This window comes from Lygodium microphyllum, chromosome 2, assembly GCF_053477565.2.
Source record: "Lygodium microphyllum isolate KBCC chromosome 2, Lygodium_microphyllum_v1.1.10, whole genome shotgun sequence".
In the NCBI taxonomy this organism is placed as follows: Eukaryota; Viridiplantae; Streptophyta; class Polypodiopsida; order Schizaeales; family Lygodiaceae; genus Lygodium; species Lygodium microphyllum.
The window spans coordinates 26,184,237-26,208,461 of NC_141136.1; the positions used below are offsets into that span (position 1 = coordinate 26,184,237).

Consider the following 24,225-nt stretch of genomic DNA (forward strand, 5'->3'; position numbering starts at 1 on the left):
CATGGGACAAGAATTGAAGAGAAGTATTTTCAAGATGGGTGGCAAGGGGAGAGGGAAGTATAAACACCTTCACTTTACAAGCACCCTAATGAGTTTTCTGTAGAAGGACAGGATGTTTGCAATTCTTCAACTGTAATTGCATTGCCTGTGCATATGCAATGAGAACACTATCATTGATAGCAATGCTCGCAAAAGAAGATCGTTTGAAGATTAGATGATATAATTTGAACGTGGAAGTATCTTTCATATTTCATTGATAACTTTTTCATATTGCATTTTTTAAAAAACTAACAAGAAATGGTGCTATGGATTTGAGACTATTTTATGGTTTTGGATGGAGTGTTAAGATTGCATGGTGCTTTAACCATTTGACTTTTCATGAATTGTGCTGTCCTTAAAAGTAATGAGAGAGAGAAAGGGGGGAAGGGGTTTTAAATAACATCATGTTACAAGCTCCCTTAAGATGGGTTCAGACGGAGGTGGCAACATTACAAACCATGACCAACCTTTCGCCTTCTTTGTGTGAACAATGAAGTTGGAGGCACAATGTGCTACAAGTAAGTAAAGAGAGGTTTTTTCAAAGTACCAAGGCTCTTCCGAGGGGGATGGGTTGGTAGAAAGAGGGTAGGTCCGACACAAAGAGAAGAGAAGTCTCAACTATTTGGGAGATGCCACATCAAAAGTACGCCCATTTGATATATCTCTGTTGCCGCTCATCTCAACCCAACCTTAGGACCTACACTTGTACGCACTAGGATAACCAACACCCGCGTTTTGCGGGGTTCGTAGCGCGGAGCGCTAGTAGTAACGATGATACCAAAAGCGTTGGTCGCGGGCTGGCAGATATTTGGCTGGAAGGATAATGCGATGCTTGATCAACTCGAGAGAGCTCGCGGGCTCGGCTATGGCTTCCGTCACGGCCCGAGACAAAATCCTGATGGACCAGACCTTCGGACTCCGCCTGCAGTGCCATTTGCAGTACCTGCAACAGCGTGCCTCCTCATTGCCATCGTGGATCCCCCCAGCGCCCCCCCCTTGGCCTCCGTTCCGCCTCCACACATGCCTTGAAGTAACCCTCGCGGAGGTCTCCACCGAAGTCCGTGCCTCCGGCAGGCCTGCGCCATCGAAGCTCGCTAGAGACAGGCCCGCAGAACGCCAGGATTTGCATGAAATCCGTGCCTCTGCAGCTCCGCCTGCGCCATCGAAGCTCACCGTACGCCGGGACTTGCATGAGGTGCATGCCTCTGTGGCTTCACCTGCGCCATCGAAGCTCGCTGAAGACCAGCCCGCAGAACGCCACGATTCACATGTCCTGTGTGCTGACCCTGGTTCTGCGCTCCCACAGCCCCGAATTGCTGGTGCTGTGGATGCCAGAGACAGCAGCTTCAATCGGGAGAGTTCTGTGCCTGCACTCAAACACCCCTCGCCCGCTTCTCCTCTGTTTAAGGCAAGAAGCAAGCAGGTCTGGCTCAAGAGCCGGGAAGCTGGCTATGAAATACGAAGGCGGAGAAGAATCTATATCTGTTCCAAAGATGAACTTAAGAATCCGAGTTGGATCAGCAGGAAGCAAGTCATTTACCGGGTTCTTGAGTCGACTGAGCACCCCATATCTGCTCTTAGCAGGTAATTTCAAACAAGTGATTTTGTTCTGTAAGCTTATGGAAAATAAGAAGCACTGATGCGTTATGCTGTTTTGAAGTTTCCCTTCTGAGGACAAGTGTATGCTTTGGTATTGCGCATGGCTGTTTCTGCTCAGAGTATTGACTAATTATTCTTTCGCGTTGACAGAGCACAAAATACCCTCCAATCTTTTGATTATGAGCTAATTTTAAGGCGCCTTGTAACTCAACGAAGGTGGAAGCAAGTTTGCCAGGTAAGGGCTTCCTCCCTTTTTCTTCATAAATTACTGTTCACATCATGGCATCTCATTCGTGTTCTTTTTCAAACTCTCATAACATGACATCTTATTGACGTTCTCTTTTAATCCGTCATAACAATACATGCTGGTTCATATTCTGAGTCCATGGTTTAGTATCAAATACCAAGACGACTTTCTGTCATCAGAGTGTGCTGGATCTATAATGTATCATGGCTCCATGCTCTTTGCTGCATCATCACAATAATAAATTCTTTAGTGTTGCTAGTTCACAAAAGGATGAGCCTTTTATTTTCACAATACAGTTATGTCTTTTGTGTACATTTATTTAATGCTGAGATGCATGGAAACACTCTCCTTGGTGTAATGCTTTGTGATGTGCAGTTGTCCATGTATCATCAAAAATTTATCTCTAAGCATAAAGTGCTCATGCCTTTGGCCATTGCAAAGCTGATAATAAACATTAGCAAAGTCCAATCAGCAGCACATTGCTCTTTCATGGCATCCAACTTAGTGTGATAAACCATGTTGATGGCTAAAATTTGTGGCTTACGTCACAATGTATCAACTACAACATTCTTTTTACCATCAATATACATAATCTGAAAGTGAAACGTAGAGAGAAAATTTGCCCATCTCATATGTTTCTTTGACAACTTTGTCTGCGTCAAAAAGTACCTCAAGGCTAAGAAATGACTGGGAGATGTGAGGAAAAGCTGTAGAGAGAAAATTCAGAGTTTTGTTGTGAAGAATGACTGAAAATTAGTCATTTACTGTTGTTGCCTTGTCTCAACAGCCTGTAGATGCTATCTCTTGCTATTGATTGGTCTTCTTCTACCCTTGGTAGCCTCAGAAGGTCCTCCAATGGCTGCGAATCAAACCAATAGCCTCTCCTCTCTCTCTCTTGCAGGTTAAATTTATAAATATGCCTCTCTCGAAACTTTAAAGACGTTTTTCTGTCTTGCATGGGCATTTTTGACAAGTAGCAGCCTTTCCAAATGGTTTTTCTAGCATTTTTCATAATTAAATATTAATTTTCAGCCTTTAAATACTGAAAATTAATCTAATAATTATTTTGGTGTCTTGAAAAATAATCTGACTGGCCAATAATTAAATTGGCTAGGCAACTTCCAATCTCGAGTGGCTCTGCGCCATCTTTGACCATTAAATTGGTGTTAGGTATCATTAAATGTCACTTCTCTAGTGTTATCAATTGACACTTATGGCCAAATGGATGACCCAGGTCAACAAGTGGCACCAGATATCACCAAGTACCTGTGCGGCATAACTTATAGCAACTTTTGCCTTTGAGATCCTGTGATTTCTTTGGGTCCCGAGCTCGTAAATTTACTTTAATCCCAGTCGCACCTCACATGTGTAACATTTACTTAATTATGTGATTAAAAATCAATCCATATGTTAAGTGAGGTTTCAAAAATACATGTCCTTATAACAACCCTCCCCCTTGAAATCCTTGCAATTGTCCTTGATTGCACTGCCAAATGCATCAAAAGCAAAGTACTACACTGAAATTTCCATAGGGCATCATAGTTAACACAAAATTACGCATTGCTATTCAACCATTCCTATGCCCGACATATGCTGAAAATTACCAGCCAACATAATATAGCATAAGACTCACAAAGAATCTCCAAAACATTGCTAGATTATCATGTGGCATGTCCATTTCTCATGAGCTCAACTCATCTGGTAAAACCAAACCATAGCATAGCATAACCAAGCATAAACCATGGCTAAAACATCAATGGCATCATAACATATGCTGTTGTCCATGGAACTAGATGTAAACCATTGAAAACTGAGCATAATTCGATCATAAATTGATCACCTGCTGATCTGAGAATCGATCACAAATTGTTGCAAATGTGACTTCATACTAATCACAAACTCATTGTAAAAATTGATCAGCAATTAGTGCAAAAACTGATGCACAAGTGATCCAAAAAGTGACCATAAATGGTTCTCAAGCTGATAAAAAATTGAGTTGAAACTGATCAGAATTTTTGTCTCAAATTGAGGCAAAATTCATGCTAAATTGATCATAAGCTGATACAAAAGTATAGTTCTAGTGCCCAGTTGAAACTCATACTCATCTGCATACATCTCACAGTGACTAGTATACTAAGTAGTGATCTCATAGCAAACATACTGTCAGCGTAGTACCTTGGATGCGTGCTAAATACATCCGAGATCCACTATATACGAGAGCTGTCCATAATTGAAGGAGGGGAAGTGCTACCTCCCCCTTGAGCATCAGGCAATACTCCGGATCCTTGCATTGCTGAACTTGACGGAGCTTGAACTAAAGTCGGCTCTAATTGAAAGGCATCTAGGTTTAGCTGCAACAATTGAGGACGGTTTGCCAAGTCATCCTCTTCCATCCATTTGGTATCCATTGGTGAATAATTCTAAAATTTCACCAAGTATCTCCTGGAAACTTTACCTTTGACCTTTCTTTCCTTATGCACCAAAATTTGCTCAGGTACCAAAATCTCATCTAGCTCCTCAATCTCAGCTTGAATTTCAGCAGACATATCCTGTGGCACATCACCATGAAAAGGCCTCAACAAACTGACATGAAAGGCATTGTGTATCCGCCAATGTGGAGGTAATTTCAACCGATATGCCACATCGGTGATCTTCTCCAACACCTGGAAGGGCCCATAGTATCTTATACTCAACTTTGGATACGATCTTTCTCTTCCTTTCATCTTTTTGAGCCTTGCATTTTCAAAACGCAGCAATACATAATCATCCTCTGCAAACTGCAAAGCACGTCTGTGGCAATCAGCTGCGCTCTTTTGCTTTTCTTGCGATCTCTGAAGTGCATATTTTATCTTTGCATAGGCTACATCCAAGTTTTCCACGCAACGATTAGCGTCAAAGATCTTATCCTTAGTTTGCAGAATAGGTGGTACCTTCTTGCCATCCTCAACCCCTTCAAATGGAGCTTTGCTCGTAGAACTATGCATTGTGTTGTTGTAAGAAAACTCAATCACGGACAAATACTACTCCCACTATGTCTTGTGGTCTGAAACATAGTACCTCAAAAGATCTAACACTGTGAAATTTGCTTCCTTAGACCGACCATCTGCCTGTGGATGGAAGGATGATGAGAATTTCAGCATGATACCTATATTCTCAAACAAGCCCTTCCAAAATAAACTGGTTATCCGGGGGTCTCGATCACTAATGATCGACTCTGGCATACCATGATACTTAAAGATGTGCTGCAAAAACAATTGTGCCATATGATCAGCCTTTATTTTCTTTCTCACCGGAATGAAATGGGCTTGTTTACTAAACTTGCAAATGATAGTCCATATTCCATCATTCCTTGTAGGTGTCTTAGAAAGCTAAAAAATAAAGTCCATTGTAATGATCTGCTAAGGCCTATCTGGAATAGGCAAGGGCTGCAATAAACCCAACATCTTTTGCCTATCATGCTTTACCTTCTGGCATACGGTGCATGTCTTAACAAACTGTTCTACATCATGCCTCAAATATGGCCAATAAAAGAAATGCTCCACTGCCTTGATTGTGACATCAATACCTCTGTGTCCTGTATACGCAAGAACATGACTCTCAGAGATAATTCTAGGCCTTAATTGCTTTGTGACACAGTCATCTATGCATCATCGAAAATCCATCTCTTAGCATAAAGTATTTATGCCTTTGGCCATTGCAAAGCTGATCTGAAACATTAGCAAAGTCCGAATCAACATATTGCTCTTTCATGGCATCCAACTCAGTGTGATAAACCATGCTGACAGTTGAAATTTGTGGCTTACGTGACAGTGCATCAACCACAACATTCTTTTACCATCAATATGTATAGTCTGAAAATGAAACATGGAGAGAAACTTTGCCCATCTCATATGCTTCTCTGACAACTTTGTTTGCGTCAGAAAGTACCTTAAAGTTTGTTGGTCTGTATGCACTGTAAAATCAGGCCCCAACAAATAATGTTTCCACGTAGATAGTGCATGAATTACAACCAAGAGCTCTTTCTCATAGACTTGCAAATTCTTTTCTACATCGTGGAGAATTCGGCTCTCATAAGCCACAACTCGGCCATCTTGCATAAGAACAACCCCAATGCTATGACCACATGCATCACATTGAACTATGATGACTTCCTTAGATCGGGCAATACAAGCACAGGATTTGAAGTCATCTTTTTCTTCAACTTTTCAAATGATGAAATTTCCACTGCTGTCCATCTAAATGGCACATCTTTCTTCTGCAAGGTATGCAATGGAGATGCAATTTCAGCAAACCTGCATATATACTTCCTGTAGTAGGAATATAAACCCAAGAAGCTGCGGATCTCATGCACATTCCTCAAAGGTGGCCATAATCGTATTACTTCAACCTTTGCAGGGTCTATGCGAATACCATCAGTCGATACAATATGCCCCAAAAAGTTGATTTCATGCAAGAAGAATTCACTTTTCTTGTCATTGATAACCAGCCTATGGTCACGCAGTTCATTGAATACAATATCTAAGTGTTTTTTGTGCTCCGTCTCGTTCTTTGAATAGACAATCATGTCATCAAAGAAAGTATGCACTGACTCTGTAGGGTGGCTTATTAGGTGGGCTGCTTCCAAGAATAAGATCTATGCCATGATTTTCTGGCCTTTCAGGTGGTAGCTGCCTTGGAAGTGACTGAGAGAAGCAATCAGCATACATTTTCATAAATGACATGCGATCATTCTCTAACTTAGACATGTTTTCAACATTCTCACTATCATATTTATCCTTAGTAAAAACCAAGTACGTTGAAAGATGATTTTTCATTACTTTAGAAATGGCAGTTGCAGATACAACAGGGACAAATTCACCTTTCAACTTTACATCAAGTGTGAGTACCTTTCCCTTATGCTGAATAGTGATCTTTTTTGCACGAGAATCAATCACTGCATGTATACAATGACACCATGGCATACCAAGAAATACGTCACAATGCTCAAGTGGAGCAATGAAGAACTCTTTGCTGTCCACATATCCTTGTATATGCAACCGAAGCTTTTCAATGAGCGGTGTGACAGGCTCTGCATGGCCTTTACATGTCATTCCAACTTTCCCAATGGGTCCCATCTCATCCTCTTTGATGTCTAGACGGGCGGCCATGTCGATAGAGATGAAGTTGACTCGTGTACCATTATCAAAGAAAATCAATGCATGTTGATCCCTAATTTTGCCCCATGCTTTGCACAACTTAGTAGCATAATCATTGAGCTGATCACTAACAACATTGGGCACCAAACCCACTGATGTTTTAGGCTTCTTTCCTTTAGACTCTCCTTGATTTTTTGATTTTCCAGCTTGCTGTCTATTGGGACAGTCCCTTGCAATGTGACCCTCCTGTTCACAAATAAAACATTTATTTGCAGCCATCAATTCCTTGTGTTGTGCCAATGTTTTCGAGCCCTTTCTTTGTTGTTTTGGCCTTTGTTCAGGCTGATTTTCAGATTTGCCCCTTTTCTTAGCCTTAAACAACTTTTTATTCGGCTTCTCCCCACTCTCTAAGAAGCCCAAATCCTTTCCACGTAGCAAAGCATCGGCTGTAGCAGCAGTTTCTATAAGATGAGACATGCTAGATACGGTGGATTTAATGCAAAAATCCTTGATTCCTTTGGGCAGCCCACAAACATATTTTTCCACTTGCTCATGAAGGGGTACGGGGTGATAAGAAGTAATAGGTAGCAATGCATCCCAAAACTTCTTATTATATTACTCCAAATCCTTACATTCCTTAGCATCCAACTTATTCCAAGTTGTCATGATGTCCACCTCAAAGGTACTTGGCATTCAATTCGATGTAAACATTTGCTTGAATTGTACCCATGTTGACGATGCTCTAACTTGCATCAAAAGAGTGGACCACCACTGTAATGCATTCCCTTTCAAGAAAGTGGCTGCCTTTCGAATCTTTGAGAACTTCGTGAAGTTCCCCCTTAAATAGGCTGCATCAAACTACTGAATGAAAGTCAAAGCTTTCAACCTATCTTGTACACCGCTGAAGGACTAAAACTTCACTCATTTTCTACCCTCATTATAGTCTTTTGCTGCCCCTTTGGGTGTCAAGTTGTCGTACACTGGCTGCTACAAAAAAGGTGCATTTGTTGAATTTACATCAAAACCAACACCAAACGGAGCATTTGCATGATCAACATTCATTCCTTGAGCCCCATAAGCATTCAGGGGTGCAGATGTAGTACCAAACATGCTACTTTGTGCCCCAGGCATCAAGCCAATGCTACCATACATAGGTTTTGCATAATTCCAGCCATACGCGAATACATTGGGCCTTGCACACCATGTATTGGTTGCTGCATACCATAGGGATTTATGCCATACATTCTCGTATGCGGTCCTTGTCCAACCATGGCATGAAAAATCGTGCTTCCACCAAAATATCATGGCTGCCCCATCATAGCATGCACGCTTGGCTATCCAAATCGTGATGGCCTTGCATTGCATTCCTTGCCCCGTAGGTACCAATTGTTTTATTTCATTAGCATCTTTGGGAGCTTCGAATGAAGGGTTTGGCATTATCTTCGGTGCATCTTGCTGTCTCGAAGGCGTAGAAGAGGTCTTTTTCTTCTTGCCTTTGCTGTCCTTCTTTGGAGCATTCAAGAATCGGGTAAATTGAGGATCTTTTGCCAATTCAACAAAGATTTGCTGCTGTCCATTCAATTCTTGAACTGGTCATCAAATTTCTCTTCACTTTGTTGGTCATCAGCCTTCTTATGCCCTGAAGACTGTGTATCTTGCCCAACAACAACATTTTCAGCTTGTTGTCCATGGCCTGAGCCTTGTTCAAGGTCAGGCATTGCATTTCCTTCTTTCCCACGTGAACGTTCATATTGAAAGGCATCACTCACTGCTTGAAGACATATTGCTGTAATTTCTCAGTTGAGAGTAAAAATTAGCACTAGCACAAAGCTTTGGCTTGCAATCAGGTGCCTTGGGCCCACCTAATCAAGGGATTGAGTGGTATCCTGGCAATGGAACCATGTAACCAGCCTTCCTTCCGTGGATGGGTGGTAAATCCTTGATTACAACTTAATTACAGCAACAAACAGTTAATGCAAATCTGAAAATACAAATTTTTGATCTTGGACAATACACACCCGATTGGCCCCAAAATTGGCGCCCCTTTTGGTATTTCTTTAGCTTTATTGAAGAAGAAGTTGATTTACAATGGGATTTTCCCAATCTCTTTCGGTATTTCAACTCCCCTTGCTGTTCAAAATCACTAACATCTGATTTGCCCCTTGATTCAGGCAATCAATTAGCCTTCACCTGCTTTGATGGAGATGGAAAAAGCCCCAAATTCAATTATTTGCTGGTCCCTCTACTTGAATAGGCTAAAAACAACTTCAGTCCTGTTGTTAAACCCTAATTTTTGCTGCCAATTAGAGTTTACTGTAGAGAAATCTGAAATTTCTCAGCCTCCAGGGGTCCAAATGCTGAGATCTTTGGAGCAAGGCTGAGAAATGGCTGGGAGATGTGGGGGAAATCTATAGAGAGAGAAAATTCAGAGTTTTGTCGCGAAGAATGACTGAAAATCAGTGAAATGCAGCTGCTGTCCTGCCACAACAGCTTGTAGATGCAAAGAACTGAAGAAAATCAGTCATTTACTGTTGTTGCCCTGTCTCAACAGCCTGTAGATGCTGTCTCTTGTTGTTGATTGGTCTTCTCTTGCCCTTGGTAGTCTTGGAAGGTCCTCCAATGGCTGCAAATCAAACTAGCAGCCTCTCCTCTCTCTCTCTTGCAGGCTAAATATATAAAATTGCGTCTCTCCAGCCTCTAAAGACGTTTTTTAGTCTTGCATGGGCATTTTTGATAAGTGGTAGCCTTCCCAAATGGTTTTTCTAGCATTTTTCTCAATTAAATATTAATTTTTAATCTTTAAATACTGAAAATTAATCTAATATTTATTTCGGTGCCCTAAAAAATAATCTAATTGGCCAATAATTAAATTGGCTAGGCAACTTCCATTCTCGAGTGGCTCTGCACCATCTTTGGCTGTATGTTAATTAATTCACATGTTAAGTGAGAATTCAAAAATACATATCCTCATGACTAAGGCTATAGACTGAGAGGAATGGAAAGTCCAAGTCTAGAACACAAAGAGCTTGTGAAAGGGAGCTCAATGCGCGGTCGGGAAATAAAGGTAAAGTGCCAATACCACAAATAGGCACCGAAACAATGTCACCAATAGTAACTGAACCCTCAGAAGGGCATAGATCCTGCAACAAATCACTTCTGGAGTCATATGACTAGAAGCTCCACTATCAACCAGCCAAGGCCTCTTAGAAGAAGAGGCAGCCCCACTGAAAAAGGCTCCTCCAAGTCAACAATATGAAGGAACATTGACTCATGGGTAACCGCTGGAGTAGAGGTAGAAGGCTTGGAGGTTTTAGCTCCATCCTTCTCTCCTGGACGAAGGTGAGGGTACTTTTTTCAACATTTCTCCTCTGGATGTGTCCCCTTCCCACAATATGGGGATTTAGGCTCCTTCGAGTTAGAGTTAGAACATGAAGAACTCTCCTGTCTTTTAGCCTGTGACTTCCCTTTCTTCTGTGTTTTCCCTCTCGAATGTGCAACAAAAGTTTTAGTGGAGGTGGATCCACTGGTTACCTCTTTGGCGCACTCGTCATGCTCCAAAACAAGTGGGGCAAGCTCCTTCCAAAGAAGCTTCCCAGGGGTCCTCGATGTGAGAAGGTTGGTGTAGAAGACATCAAACTGGGGGAGATGGCAACTGAGTCAAAAGAATCATGGTCATATCCTCGGAAGAGATCATCCTGCCAAGGGACGCAAGCTCATCCCTCATGTCCAACTTGTTGATATGATCCTTCATGGAAGAAGAATCATCAACAACGAGCATCCATAATTTCTTCTTGAGAGTAATTCGATGGGCAAAAGACTATTGATGATACAAAGAAGGAAGCTTTGTCTACACGTTTGCTGCTTTTCCCAACCCGCGCACATGCACTAGGACAGAATCTTGTAAGCTCGTAAAGAGGAAAGATCGAGCTCTCAAGTTGACTTGATCCCATAAGGCCGCACGATCCAGCGATGATCCAACAGTGGGATCCTCCACTGGATGGGGAATAGGGTGGGTAATAAACTCCCAAAGATCAAAGGTATCAAGGATACACTCCACCTTGCATAACCAAAGCGAGTAGTTGGAACCATCAAGCCAGTCTTATTTGGGCAAAGAAGGGAGTACAGGCACTTGTATAGAGGGTGCCATGGAAGGCATGTGAAGGCCAACAAAATGAGCCTTCTATGAAACATGGAGAGAACGGGGAATAGAGGGATCTCGTACAAATGGGCTAGGTGACCTCTGATCGTTGCGTGAACTAGCACGAAAGTCTCTCCGTCTCTTAGAGGAACGAATAGAGACCTCATCCTCTGAGTTAGCAAAAAATTGGTGATAAGACATCTTTGTATATATCTGCAATCACCAATCAATCTGCAACTAATAGACAGTCAAGATGGAGCCACCTATGTCAGAAAAGACCCAGAAGATGTCGCGTACAAGAGGAGAGAGAAAATGTTGCCGCCTGCAGAGAAAAACTGCCACCTATCCTCTAGATGACGACGCCTCCTCCTTTGCTGATGTGGACAACCTCTTGTTGGCTGCGTTTGATACAAACGCAGGCTGCAAACACCTAGAAAACTGTCGCCTAGTCCTCCTGATGCTACAAAACAGCAAACGCAGGTATGGAAGGCTGCGTTTCAGCCTGGACAGCACCGCTAGGGGCTGGAAAGGATGGAAGAAGGGCTGCACTTGGTGGTATCCTCCTCTGTAGTGGAAGCTCTCCTCCATGATCTTAGTTAGGCGATGATAACATGCTCTGATACCATGTGAGAGTGTGTGACGGAAGAAGGAACACACACACACACACACACACACAGAGCAGAAAATGAAGGAAGAAATACTGCAATGACTGAAACGAATGCTGAATACAAAAGGATTGATCAGTCCTTGCATGCAGTCCACAACGTCAGTGAGGGTACTAGATCAGGCTGATGATGAAGGCAACATTGAAGACGGAGGAAGACGACGGAGTCAGAGTGTGCACCTGCCAAGGAAGGAGAGAAGATGATTATCTAACTAATTACCAAGTGGGAAATGGCTATAAATATCCAAAAAACCCAAAAACTGGCGGACTTGAAATTTGAGGCCAAAGTTATGTTTGCTGATCAATATTTAATGCTGGTAAAAATGCCAGAAATACTCAAAAAAATCTCGAAAACTGCTGGCAATGCTCAGTAGGTGAGGCAAGTTGAAGAATGCAAAAACTGCCTCGGGAAATGCACATAAAATTCCAACTAGAGGAGAAAATGCATTGAAATGCAATAAACCGAGTACTCTAGAATGAGCTACCTCCTCCGTCAAAACAAGTGATAGACAAGTCAGAGCTCCTAAAGTCCTCGTCTGATTCGGATTGAGGCTCACAGGTAGGAGATGACAAGGCATGACAAACATGACTGCTAACATTTATTACAAGCTGAGATTTTTCAATCTCCTTGGTTGATCCCTTACTAGTCCCAACAATCAGCAAACAAATCGGGCAATTTGTTTTGTCCCAAATTTAGAATGGATGGCTTAGTATTTATATCCTTATCAATACCACAAATTGCAAGTGCTGATCTCAGTGTACAATGCCTTCTATTGATGGCACAGGTCCCAAGGTAGCTGCTAAACCTTGGTTTCTATTGGTATTAAGGGATTACAATAGAATTCCCTTTGCTCTCGACCAAATCTGGTTGAGATTTGCTCCAAATGGCTTAGATAAGTTGAGATCTTGTGAGAATGGATTGGAGAAGGTGAGAGAAAGCCAAGATGATAGAGAGATCTAATTTTCTTCGTGAGAAAACCCTAAAATTTGCCTACTGCTTACTCCATCCCGCATTTAATGTAGTCATGTACTGCCAGTCACCCCCAAAATGCTGTCGCTTGATCAACAATGCTGTCTCAGCCCCTCGAAGGTGTCTCCCCGCTATCACTTGTCCCAGAAAGGTCCCAAATGGCTGTCACCTATAGCTAGTTGTTGTTTCTTTGCTAAGAAAATGATTAGCAACCTTCTCTCTCTCTCTCCCACCAATTGAAAATTGCCTGAATGGCTGAGACCCAGCCCCAAAACGTTTTCTTAGTTTACATGGATATTTTTGCCAAGTAGCAGCCTTCATACCCATTTATCTAGCCATTAAATTAATTTTCAAATTTAAATAGTTTTAAAAATTAATTTTAGTCCTTGTGACCTTGCCTAAAATTAAATGTGCCTATTCATAATGAAATTAGCTGAGCTATTTGCAATGTGGAGTGGTCCTAATCTCTATTGACTCTTAGATTGATATTAATTAATTAATGCTAATTCCTAGTATTACCATTGATACTTATTGGCCAAACAATTGTCCTAGGGTCAAGATTGATATCAACTAACCACCCAAACCCAATTGGCATAACTCATTATAACTTTTGCCTTTGACACCCATTGTATTCTCGGGTTCCTTGTCTTGTTACCATGAAATGAGTGCCATGTGCTTCACATGTGCTAAATAACCTTGCATGTTTGATTAATAACTTAATCAAATGTCATTAGCAAGATTGAAGCACCTCAAAATTTCTCTTCCTTGTGACACCCCGTATCCCTTCATGTCATGGGATGCATCCCCTTGTGGCATGCGTTCAAGTTGGAATAGACCATTTTTGGGAGCGTGACTGTCTTAGATTTTGGGACAATGTCCCTATGTCCTAAGCCCTCATCCCCTATGTCCCTTGTTGCTCTACTTCTTAGCCTTAAGAAACATCAATGAATCATCTATAAGAGATTGTCCAAGAAGCTTGGCTCCATTGGAAAGAGCTAGACCTATAGTTTCACTATCAATTGCCATCTTGTCAAGTAGGGTGAGAATGAGATGAGTCTCTAACAGAAACAACAAAGTGTTAAGGGGGCATCCTTGATAAAGGGATGGAGTGAAAGAAATCTGTTTAGTTTTACCCCTTTCCTTTATTGAGAAACCAAGTCATTTAGTACATTTCTTCTTTTTCATTTCTATTTTTTTTTCTATTTACAGCCCCAAAAAGGCTTTATTTGAATCATTAGTTAGTGTTTGGGGCCTAGTCGCCACTGAGAGAGCTAGGGCGCCACTTGCGAGGCTTTAGTGGGCGCCACTTGAGACAATCTGTGCCTATAAATACGGCACATAATCCACCCATTCATGGGTGAGGGGACATCCTGATTCACGTCCCCAACAAGGGGATGCTGTCTCCCCATTCTGAGAACGGGAAGCACTATTGGGGGATGGCCTTATAAGGTCGGGCCATTCCGTTTTACGCGCATTTATTCACAACCCTGTCACGATCAGGTTTGGCGGAACTCAATTGTAGGTCAAGGGACGGCTTGGTTTATGTCCTCAACAAGAAGACACTGTCTCCCCATTCCAGGGATGTGAAGCGGTGTTAGAGACATGCTATTAGGGGACGACCATTCAGGGTTGGGCCATCCCATTTCGCGCACGCTTACTTAGGTTCATGCATTTATTGGATCTTTTGTACATTGAATACTTTCTCATGCCCCTGTCTCATTTGTTAGCTCAGACTTTTGCAAGCCTGTGCACCTATGTGCCACTTGTCATGCCCTTTCGCCTGCCTACTGCTTGCTCCAGCTGCCTTGCCTTTTGCCACCTACCTAGGCCATCTCATTTGTTGTAGGTTGTACATCTTCTTCATTAGTGATTTAGGCTTTAGCAAGCTTTTTTTTTCCAACAAGCTATAGCAAGTCTTTGCTCTACCCAATCGCTAGTACCTCATGCTTGCCCCTACTTGTTGGTTTTGCCCATACAACATGCCCATACTTGAAATTCAAAATAGCACCCCATCTCCATATGGCTTCTTCATGACCAGCTCATTGTGCGGGAGGGAGAGGTGGATGCTTTGATACATGGTCATGGTGGGATAAGGTAAATGCCAAATGCCCTTCAAATGGAGGTGGATCGCACCCTTGGTCATGTAAGGTATGTTCTTATTGGTGTAGGAGCAACACGAATAAAGTAAGGGCTCATTTATTGCACGAGAAGATTGGAGGTGCAATTTTACTTCAATGTCACATTGGAGAAGAGTAGGGAGCTTCTAAACCATGTGGTTGGTCAAGAGGCTCTATTTGCATCAAGGTTTGCAGAAGTGGCAATTGACCCAGCTATGCTTGCGGCAGTTGTAGTAGCAACAACAACGATTGATGGCAGCAGAAGTAGCAGCAACTAATAGATCCAAACCTTCATTTGCAATAGCAAGTGTAGCATCCACACTAGGTGGATTTAGTTCATTTATGTCATTAGTGCCTTCGTCCTCGACCACTAGACGCTAGGCTACTCTTGAGGGAAGTTGGGACCCAACGAAAAGGAAAGAGATAGATGTGGTGTGCCTCAGGAAGCGCGCACTCCTTTGCTACAGCTCTGATACCAGTTTGTTGGGATGAGTGCGCAATGGAATGCGAGACAGAAATGGAGGAGGAGCAATGTTGAGAGTGTGCCAGAAAGTCACGGTACACAAAGAATAAAATGTATTTATATGTTAGTGTACAAATAAGGGTGTGTTCACACCTGTATAAGTTTATAAATATGAAGATTAAGGAACTTTACATCCGAAGGGACTTTACACCCAACACACTTTGCCCCCTATCTTCATTGCATCATCAAGAGATACCTTATCTTTTTTCTTTTCCACCCTCCCTTTATAGGTTTGCCACATTGGTGATATGGCCTATCCACAAGACGGATCAACCATTGGATGCTTCGCTTGTGGCAAGAACGGTTATACCATCGAAGATTGTCAACATCGATCTTTGCTCCCTACTCCATTGGAGTATATGCATCTTCCCTTGACACTCGTTATGCTGCCTCACCTTTTTGGGCTACAAAGATTATTCTACATCAGCTATCAAATTTTTATGTTCAAGGCAATAAGATGCGTCTGATGTGTACAAGTCCTTACGAGCCAAAGAAGGATGTAAGTCTTATAAGATGCTATGACCTCTTGCAGACCAGTACAATGCTCTAGAGAGGTTTCGTCCACCCGTTTTTGGATGATGTGACTTTTCCAGCCACTGCTTTTGCAGTCCGCTCCACCCAAATATTGGTTGTTGGGTACTGTCTCATCAATTTGCTCCTTTGTGAGAAGTGGCTGTTTGGCCTTTTTCCTATCCTTCAGCTTTGCAGTTTGCTCCATTGAGAGACTGTGGCTATTGCCCACCTATGGCTCCCCCAGAGCACTCTATTTCCTCACCTCCCTTGTCTCGCTCCATGGACACTGACTCCAATACAAGCATTGAGAAGATTCTATGTGACATCCCTCCTCCACGCCCTACTTAGGTTCGAGAGGCCACCTCTGGGAGTTACCTAGCTTTTGTTCCATTGGAACCCTATATACCTTTTTTGGCACCATCGACAACACTTCCTTTGTCATCCAACTCTTTGAAGGTGGCGATCCATGAGTTTCTTGATTCCCTATCTCACACTAAGGGGGGATTCAAAGGAAGCCTATCTTTCTTCTTCGGAGGGGGATCCCATTCCTTTAGCTTCAAAGGGGGTCCCTACTCATCCTACAGTTCTTCACATTGTTCTTTACTACATGTCACCTTACCAGTGGAATCCTGAGATTTTAGGATTAGTATTCTTCTCTCTCTCACTCCTCTTTTTCACTTCTTTTTGTGCCTAAGAGGGGGTGTTGAGAAACCAAGTGATTTAGTATATTTCTTCTCCTTCATTCTCCATTTATATCCCCAAAAACGCTTTTTTTGGATCATTAGTTAGTGTCTGGGCAGCATCGAGATAGTCTATGCCTATAAATAAGGCACTCACTCCACCCATTCATTATCCCACACATTTATTCCTTCTGACACTTTGTCACTCTCTTCCATATTCTTCTCCTTTCTCCATCCTGTCCACTGCCATTCACACCCTACAAGAAGGACATTACAGTTCATGGCTTCTGCATCCATCTCCACTTGGCATTTTGCAGCCTGCATCATATGGTGTTAGCCCTCCTCAATTGCCGCCGTGTTAGGCTTTGTGTTTGCAGCAATTTCAGGCAAGTTGGTTACACTCTCTTTATTAGCCCTACATTAGATACCTGCATTTTTGTGTTTTCTTCACTCCTAAAGGGCTGCCCAGCAGTTGCTTGTCTACAGCCACTTACACAGAGAGATCTTCATCAAATATTCTTGCATTTCCTCCAACTGGCTGCTGAGCAGTTGCTTTGATAGCAACCATCATCGCGGAGAGATCTCAGCATATCCTTCATCTCTAACAGCTCCTGAGGACTATGTTTCACTCCCTCTACAGCTGGATGTCCTTTCCTTTACCATTCAACATTATCTTTGACACCTCTGCCCAGGCCTCAAAGGATTGCATTTCACTCCCTTCACAGTGCAGATTTCTTCTGGGTGCTACTGCATGATCAGCCAGGACAGTGCACTCATCTTCAAGCTTTGCTATCAACTTGATTCACTTAGCATGATTCAAAGATTCATCATTCATCTTTGTCTTCTTCTATATTTTCTCTAAGTTTCTTCTTCTGTTAGTATTTGTCGTGCACTCTATGTTTCTCCTTGCAAACCCTATTGTCTCTCAACATGGTAAAAGTGCATACCCTTTCATCACACTATTTTGACATGGTATCAGAGCATACCTATTATTTTGACATCACATAAACCCCTGTGCGTGCCTTGTGAAAAAGAAAAAAGGGGTGCTATACAGGCCACTCCATCAGAGCTACTTGTATCAATAAGAGAAGTCATGTTAGGGCCAAAACTCATGGAAGACATTAATTGTCGAAGAAAGGGCCAGCTAACATGAACTGTCTTGCTCACAATTACTCCACACCTCAGCCATCCACACCTCAGCCAATATGAATATCTCATCTTGTTAGTTGCCTGTACCTGCAAGTCATCTATTTTCTCTAGAAAGGTCAAGAGCATTCGTACAATAATGGTAGTGTAGTCTGAACAAAACATGGTTCTTTATGACCAGGGCCATGCAAGAGATTAAAATCTATCTTATAATCCCTATATAAAGGTCAGTTCTGCTACTAGTTCTGCAGCATATATTTTTTTGCAACAAAGTCTAGCCATAAAATTGTCTCAATCATACTGTTCTTTACAACACTGACAGCTCGGTCTTGCAAACAGTTAAGCTTATGCAAGGTGGAGCTGGCTTCACACATCAAATCAATAGAAGTACTTCTATAGTTTCATATGGTAGGTTGCTTTTAAGGTAGTAGCTAAGTTTTCCTATATAGAAGTACTTCTGTAGTTTCATATGGTAGGTTGCTTTTAAGGTAGTTGCTAAGGTAAAGGAAAAAGTCAATGAAATGAAAGTCAAGGCTTGGAGTCAAGGCTTTAAAAGCTTGTATTGGTAGTGCTAGGGAGGCTGTGAAAGGATAATTTGGGTATAAGGCAGGGTGGGTGGCAGCATGTCACAAGTATAAGTAGGGGTGATTTTATGATTAGGAGAGAGGCACCAAGGCATACCTGCTGAATCATATTTGGGATGGTAATTTGGTAATATGAGATAGCTGCCAGTATTCTGAAGTTAGCACTGACAAACTTGTACTTCGCAGGTTTTTGGTTGGATGAAGGAGAATGACAAGGTCACTTCTCATAGCTTGACAACGTTTATCTCATCAATGGGAAAAGCTGGTTTACCATCTCGAGCACTGCATTCATTCAAATTGCAGTCAGACCCACAGATAAGGTTGAACCATATAGTCTGCAATTCACTATTCAAGGCTCTAATCTTCAATGGGAGAGTGGAAGCTGCATTTGTTTTATATGAGCAGTTGAAATCAGAGGGGTTTGTTCCTGTTTTTGACACATATAAGCTGGTTAGTGTCATTTTTGTGCACACTTATTATGAAAGCAGTGCTTGTAGAAAAACAATTTTGGCTTCAGGAAGTGTGTGCTTTTCTACTGCATTAAGGACACGAGCTAATAGTTTCCATGTCAATAAAGTTATTGGCAGGCTGTGCAAAACATCGTGGTGCATATCCATTGGCTGAGAGATTTCTTCAAGAAATGCTTGAAGCAGGCTGGCAACCTGATTCCTATGTCTTTACTTCACTTCTAAATGTGTGTGCAACATTTGGTCTTGAAGAAAAGGCCCATGATATCGTTAGGAACATGAAGTCTGCAGGAATTGCCTTGAACAACTATCATTATGTGTCTTTGCTACACCTATATGCTCAATTAAAGAAGCCAGAAGAGGCAGAAAAACTTTTTCTAGACATGCAGCGGAATCATGTAGCTTTGAATAAGGTATGCGAACATAACGTTGTACTCATATTGATCACTCGTTACCTGAGTGATTAGGTTGCCTTATGCAAGGGATTAGGCTGTTGTAAAAAGAATATCTTTGGGGTTTGTACTGTGGCTTTGATAAGGTATGTTGTCATGACATTAGTCCTGTATCATTGATGGTTGCATGGGCGTTCGGTGTTCAGATCAGACAGGGCTTAGTTATTCTCTCCAATTAGCCTGAATGACATCTATATGACAGACCTAGCACAAGCATGATTCAGAAAATCAGTAGCTATTAGATGCTGGAAGGGTCGTTCTATTTATTCTGTCTAGAAGATTGTCCACTCTGTGTTAGTGTTTGAGAGAGAAATGACCTTAATTCGTTTGTGTACAGAACATTTTATCTTCAATGCTGAAAGTTTATACAAGCAGTGGGCTTTTGGAGAAAGCAAATGAGTTTTTTAATGGGATGGAAGCTCTTGGATTTCCTCCTCAGGAGGTAAGTTAGTGTGTCATTACTTATTGTTGTGTCTTTGCTGCTTTCTACCAAGGTGATTGTTCTAGCATGCTTGAGTATGTGACATTACTTTGTAAGTGGTTCTCGTTTTTTGCATCATAGTATTGCTAATGGAATGGGCAATTATTTATTCGTGATTGATTGGGGCAACAATGCATGTTTATGAAATGTAAGAAGTTTTTTTTTTTCAGCTTGTTTTGAAACTTTACAGTTATAATGGTCCCTGGTAATATGGATGATGGAGCAAGATGTTGTGAATTGATTCGCTTATACCTCTATGACAATTGGAGTGCAGTGTACCAGCTCTTGCTCAGTGCCCTAACCTTGTCAGCTTTATTCACACTGAGCATAGCATTTCTTTAACATCAATATGTTCATTACTAAGATTTCGCACAGCAAAATTATTTTCAAATACACAAGTACTCCCAATTTGCAAGCATGTATGTATCTATGACCAACATTTAGATCCTTTGTATCTGCTCATCCAGCCCAGTCCTCATTTGGATTTATGCTTAGAAGTCAACTTTATGGAGTGCTTGGTTCTTGCAAGTGGTTTACGTGGCCCCCGTCTTATTGATTTTCTGTCCTTTGTGTTGAGGTCTGTAGCCTTCTTCAGAGGGGTCCTCATCACCATCAGTAAGAGTTAGTTTACCCCCCTCCTTTTTGAATTGATATAACACTTGATGTGCATGCCACAGAATCAAGCAATGTCCTTTTCGATTTGGCTTATCACAAGCTGATCTACTAACCAACCCGATTCACGTTTGGTGCCAGCACCTAGAACTCAAGGACACCCAAAAGTCATCTGGAGCCATCAGCGACTGCAAAGGATACTGGTTTCAAAGATCTAAATGAGCTGCAGAACAGCCCATGCCCAAATGTTAGAGCAGCTCCTCTCATGAGATGATGCAGCAATCAGCCAAGCAACTCCTAGAATTATGGGCATGGCAACCTTGCACTCAAGCTCACTTTTGCCCACTGTCCCCCTTACCAGCCTTTCATTTGCCACTCACTCCTAAGCCTTTGGTGCTTGGCATAACAGTGTTTTCCATCCTATAAGTAGGAAAGTTGTTTTCACTCCTACAGTTAATAGCATTTATGATATATTAAGTAGTGACTTTAAGCGAATCTGTTAATTAGTCTCTTGCGCATTCTCTGTGCATATCTCTTGCATAGTTGCTTGTTTGTGTGAGAGCTTGTGAATATACTCTGCTACTTCCGTCATATTTCTCACGTTCTCATGCCCTTGAAGAATCTTGAATAAGACTCGTTGGTTTAAGTCATTGTAGCTCTCTCTTGATGTAGTTTGACATTCCTTGGTTCTTCTCATTTTTGGGCCACTTAATAATGTGTGACATAAGAATGCAATTGATCATTTGAGCTGTACTGCAGGTTTCTTACTGTCTCATGATGGATGCATACGTTAAAGCAAGCAATGTTGATCAGGCACATTGTCTTTTTGAGGAGTTGAAGGCCAGGGGCATAAAACAAGGTGCAAAATTTAAGTATTTTTAGCTGAACATAATTTCATGTATTGATCTGCAGGCTGGAACCTGGAAACAGCTTGTTTCCACCTGCACTTAAAATTGAGATACTGGAATATTGGCATTACAGTTTGCTGGTATAGTAAATTGATCTAGTTGTTTTCAAGCAATCACTGTATTTTATGTAGATATTTCACAACAAAATGTAATAAAGATCCAATGAAATATCGCTTGAGCAATTGAAAGCAACCTCTGTGATTAACAAATGGTTATAAACATCAGGAACAAGTGAACCCAGTAGCCAGCTGTAAGGTTTTTCATTTTGTTTTTTGTTGTTTGTTTGTTTAATATCTCAGCTGGTACTTGGAAGTCTATGTGTGGTTTAATGGAGATTACAAACACAATGTACCATTGCCAATGTTCACATATTAGACTGACTTGAATGAAAGAGTAGCCTTGTGCAAGATCGTTGTATGTTCCTTTACATGGTTTTCTCTTTGCAGGATGTTATGCATACTGCATATTGATCTCAGCATACTCAAAGCTGGGGAGAGCTGACATTATTGAGTCATTGGTACAAGAAATCTATCGTTTGCCAAAAGCGTCCTTGGATCTGCCATTATTCAACAACCTTCTTCGAACGTATGCTGAGTTGGGCCAAATGGATGGCATGTCAAACACACTAAAGATGATGGAAGAAGAAAATGTGGCACCAGATCGTGCAACTTACAACATCCTGATTAGTTTTTTCAGTAAAGAGGAACTATTTGATGTAGCAAAAGAGACCCTCCAGGATTTACTCGTCAGAAAATTGCGCCCAAACTTGGTAATGATCTTGTTTTTGCTGTCTGAAAGTATTAGCAAGGTGTTTTCCTTTCTTTTACGTGCTTAAGAAGGTGCCCTTCCCTCTTTGCACTTGAATTGATAAGCATGTTTTCTTTGCAGAACAGTTTTGCACCCCTCATTCTAGGTCTCCTTAAAGCTGGTTACATGGATATGGCCTGTGTTGCTTACGAGAAGATGAAAGAGGTGAAGATTTCTGTATCTGCTACTTTTCTGGAGAATGTAATTGGAGTCCTGTGTGAAACAAAGAAGATTGACGAAGCACTTCAGTTTCTCAATGAAATGGAGGTAATTTCCAAGTTGTCTACTTGTCTCACCTCAATCCTAAAATTAAGAACATTTTCAAGGATTGCAGAGTGTTCTACATGCGCTAAAGATGAATGTATCTGAAGCACAGAGGCCAAAATCAGTATATTCGATTAAAGAGCACAGTTGAACAGATTATCTGCCAAATGTGTTAATACTTTTGTACTTGCTCAACAGGCCTGTAATCTCTCTCCAACACCAGAAACTTTGGAATCTCTTTTTATTGCAACTGGAGGAAATCTAGAACATGCAGCAGAGATTTTGAAGATCTCCAATAGATCAATTATACAAGCGGTGAGTGTGGATGTGAAGGTTTAGCTTTTCATGTAGAGAAATCATGTGATCCATGTTGCTAGTTAAAATTTGAGTTTTCATGCACTTGGTGACATTTTTGTCTTAATCTATTTACCTTACTGCTATGTCCTTACATTTAGTGTACGCACAGGTGAACTTTGATGCTGTGCTTACCTGCTACAAACAGCAAGGTCACCATGATGCAATTCCAAAGTTTTTGCAGTGTATGAAAGATCATGGGTTCCATGCACAAGCAACAGAGATCATCAACACTGTCTGTTAGTTTTTTTTTTGTTACAATACATTCCATGCCCTTGTATCCTGTAAATGAAAGATTAACCTCTTTTGACTTCAGCAACCAACAATCAAGTGGATGTATGTAATCTGTCACATAGTGCTTGTCCATTTCTTAGAGAGAGCTGCCACTAATGGCTATCCTGTTGACATTTACTGGGAAGCCAACTTCACGTTTCACGTCTAGTGAAGCAGATAGCTGCCTACTCTCTCTCTAAATCTGTACATATTGATCCGTTTGATCATTGTCAATGCTGCCTTCAGCCATTGTTGCTTGGCTGCTCTACCAAACACTAATGTAATTTTTACCCTTGAAGATATTGTAAGAACTGTCTACTTTTCAACTGCATGTTTGTACCTACTTAAATCCTCACCTAAAAAGATTAATCTCACTAGATCTTGATACTCTCTTCCCATGTGCCACCAAAACTCAATTCATTACCCCCTAGCTCCCTCTAAAATAATAGCCCCCTCCCTTTCAAACCTAACTACTTTATCCAAAAACCCTAGTTGTCTTCTCCTACCCCTAAAATGCTAACCTCATGACTTGACCCCACACACCCCCTCCCTTTCAAACCTAACTACTATATCCAAAAACCCTAGTTGTCTTCTCCTGCCCCTAAAATGCTAACCTCATGACTTGACCCCACACACAAACCCTACCCACCTATCAAATACTTAAATGATCCCCCACCCCCTCGCCCCCCCGCCCCCCCCCCCCCCCCCCCCACCCCAAAATCCCAAAATTACAAAATCTTAAGACTCCCTAACCTAATCTCCCACCTAAAACTTATTTGCCTTTGAAAGACTTAATGCTCCCTCCATCCTTCCCCATTGAAACTGTAAGTCCCAACGTTGTCCCATTCAAAAAATTCCTAAAATCCTATCCTAAAAATATGTTGCAAGGTGTACAGTTCTTACATGCATTTGGTGGTCATAAAGGTTACACTACTATAAGCAAGAGTTTGATTTGCAAGAAAAATCCAAACATTAACTAAACTAATAGAATTAACAATTAATTTAATAACCAATGATAAATGCTTAAGAAATTTAATGAATAAAAATAAATAACAAGTATTAATATCGTACTCACATTTAAAGGATGAAAAATGATAGTTTTATTAACAATGAATAATAATATGGGTCTTTATAAAATAATTTAAAAATATAAATATTTTACAATATAAATAATTAAGCTAATATTGGCATAATGAATTTTTATTTAATAATAAAAACAATTTTACTATGAAATATTTATAGTATATATTAA

General features: G+C 41.3%; 1 protein-coding gene across 3 annotated transcripts; it reads left to right on the top strand.

Annotated features, from left to right (window-relative positions):
• The first annotated feature begins 792 nt into the window (after nucleotides 1–792).
• LOC148039555 (uncharacterized) lies at nucleotides 793–23,299 on the top strand. Of its 3 annotated transcripts, XM_087691854.1 has the most exons (10): nucleotides 803–1,623; nucleotides 1,789–1,873; nucleotides 18,542–18,805; nucleotides 18,933–19,235; nucleotides 19,612–19,716; nucleotides 21,127–21,226; nucleotides 21,722–22,044; nucleotides 22,164–22,349; nucleotides 22,545–22,661; nucleotides 22,813–23,299. In XM_087691854.1, the coding sequence occupies exons 1-10, from the start codon at nucleotides 863–865 to the stop codon at nucleotides 22,942–22,944; spliced, it is 2,376 nt and encodes a 791-aa protein (XP_087547980.1). In that variant the 5' UTR covers nucleotides 803–862; the 3' UTR covers nucleotides 22,945–23,299. The 3 variants fall into 3 exon arrangements, with proteins under 3 accessions (XP_087547988.1, XP_087547980.1, XP_087547995.1); XM_087691862.1 differs by lacking the exons at nucleotides 22,545–22,661; nucleotides 22,813–23,299 and having other exon boundaries at nucleotides 793–1,623; nucleotides 22,169–22,343; XM_087691869.1 differs by lacking the exons at nucleotides 18,542–18,805; nucleotides 18,933–19,235.
• The last annotated feature ends 926 nt before the right edge of the window (nucleotides 23,300–24,225 follow it).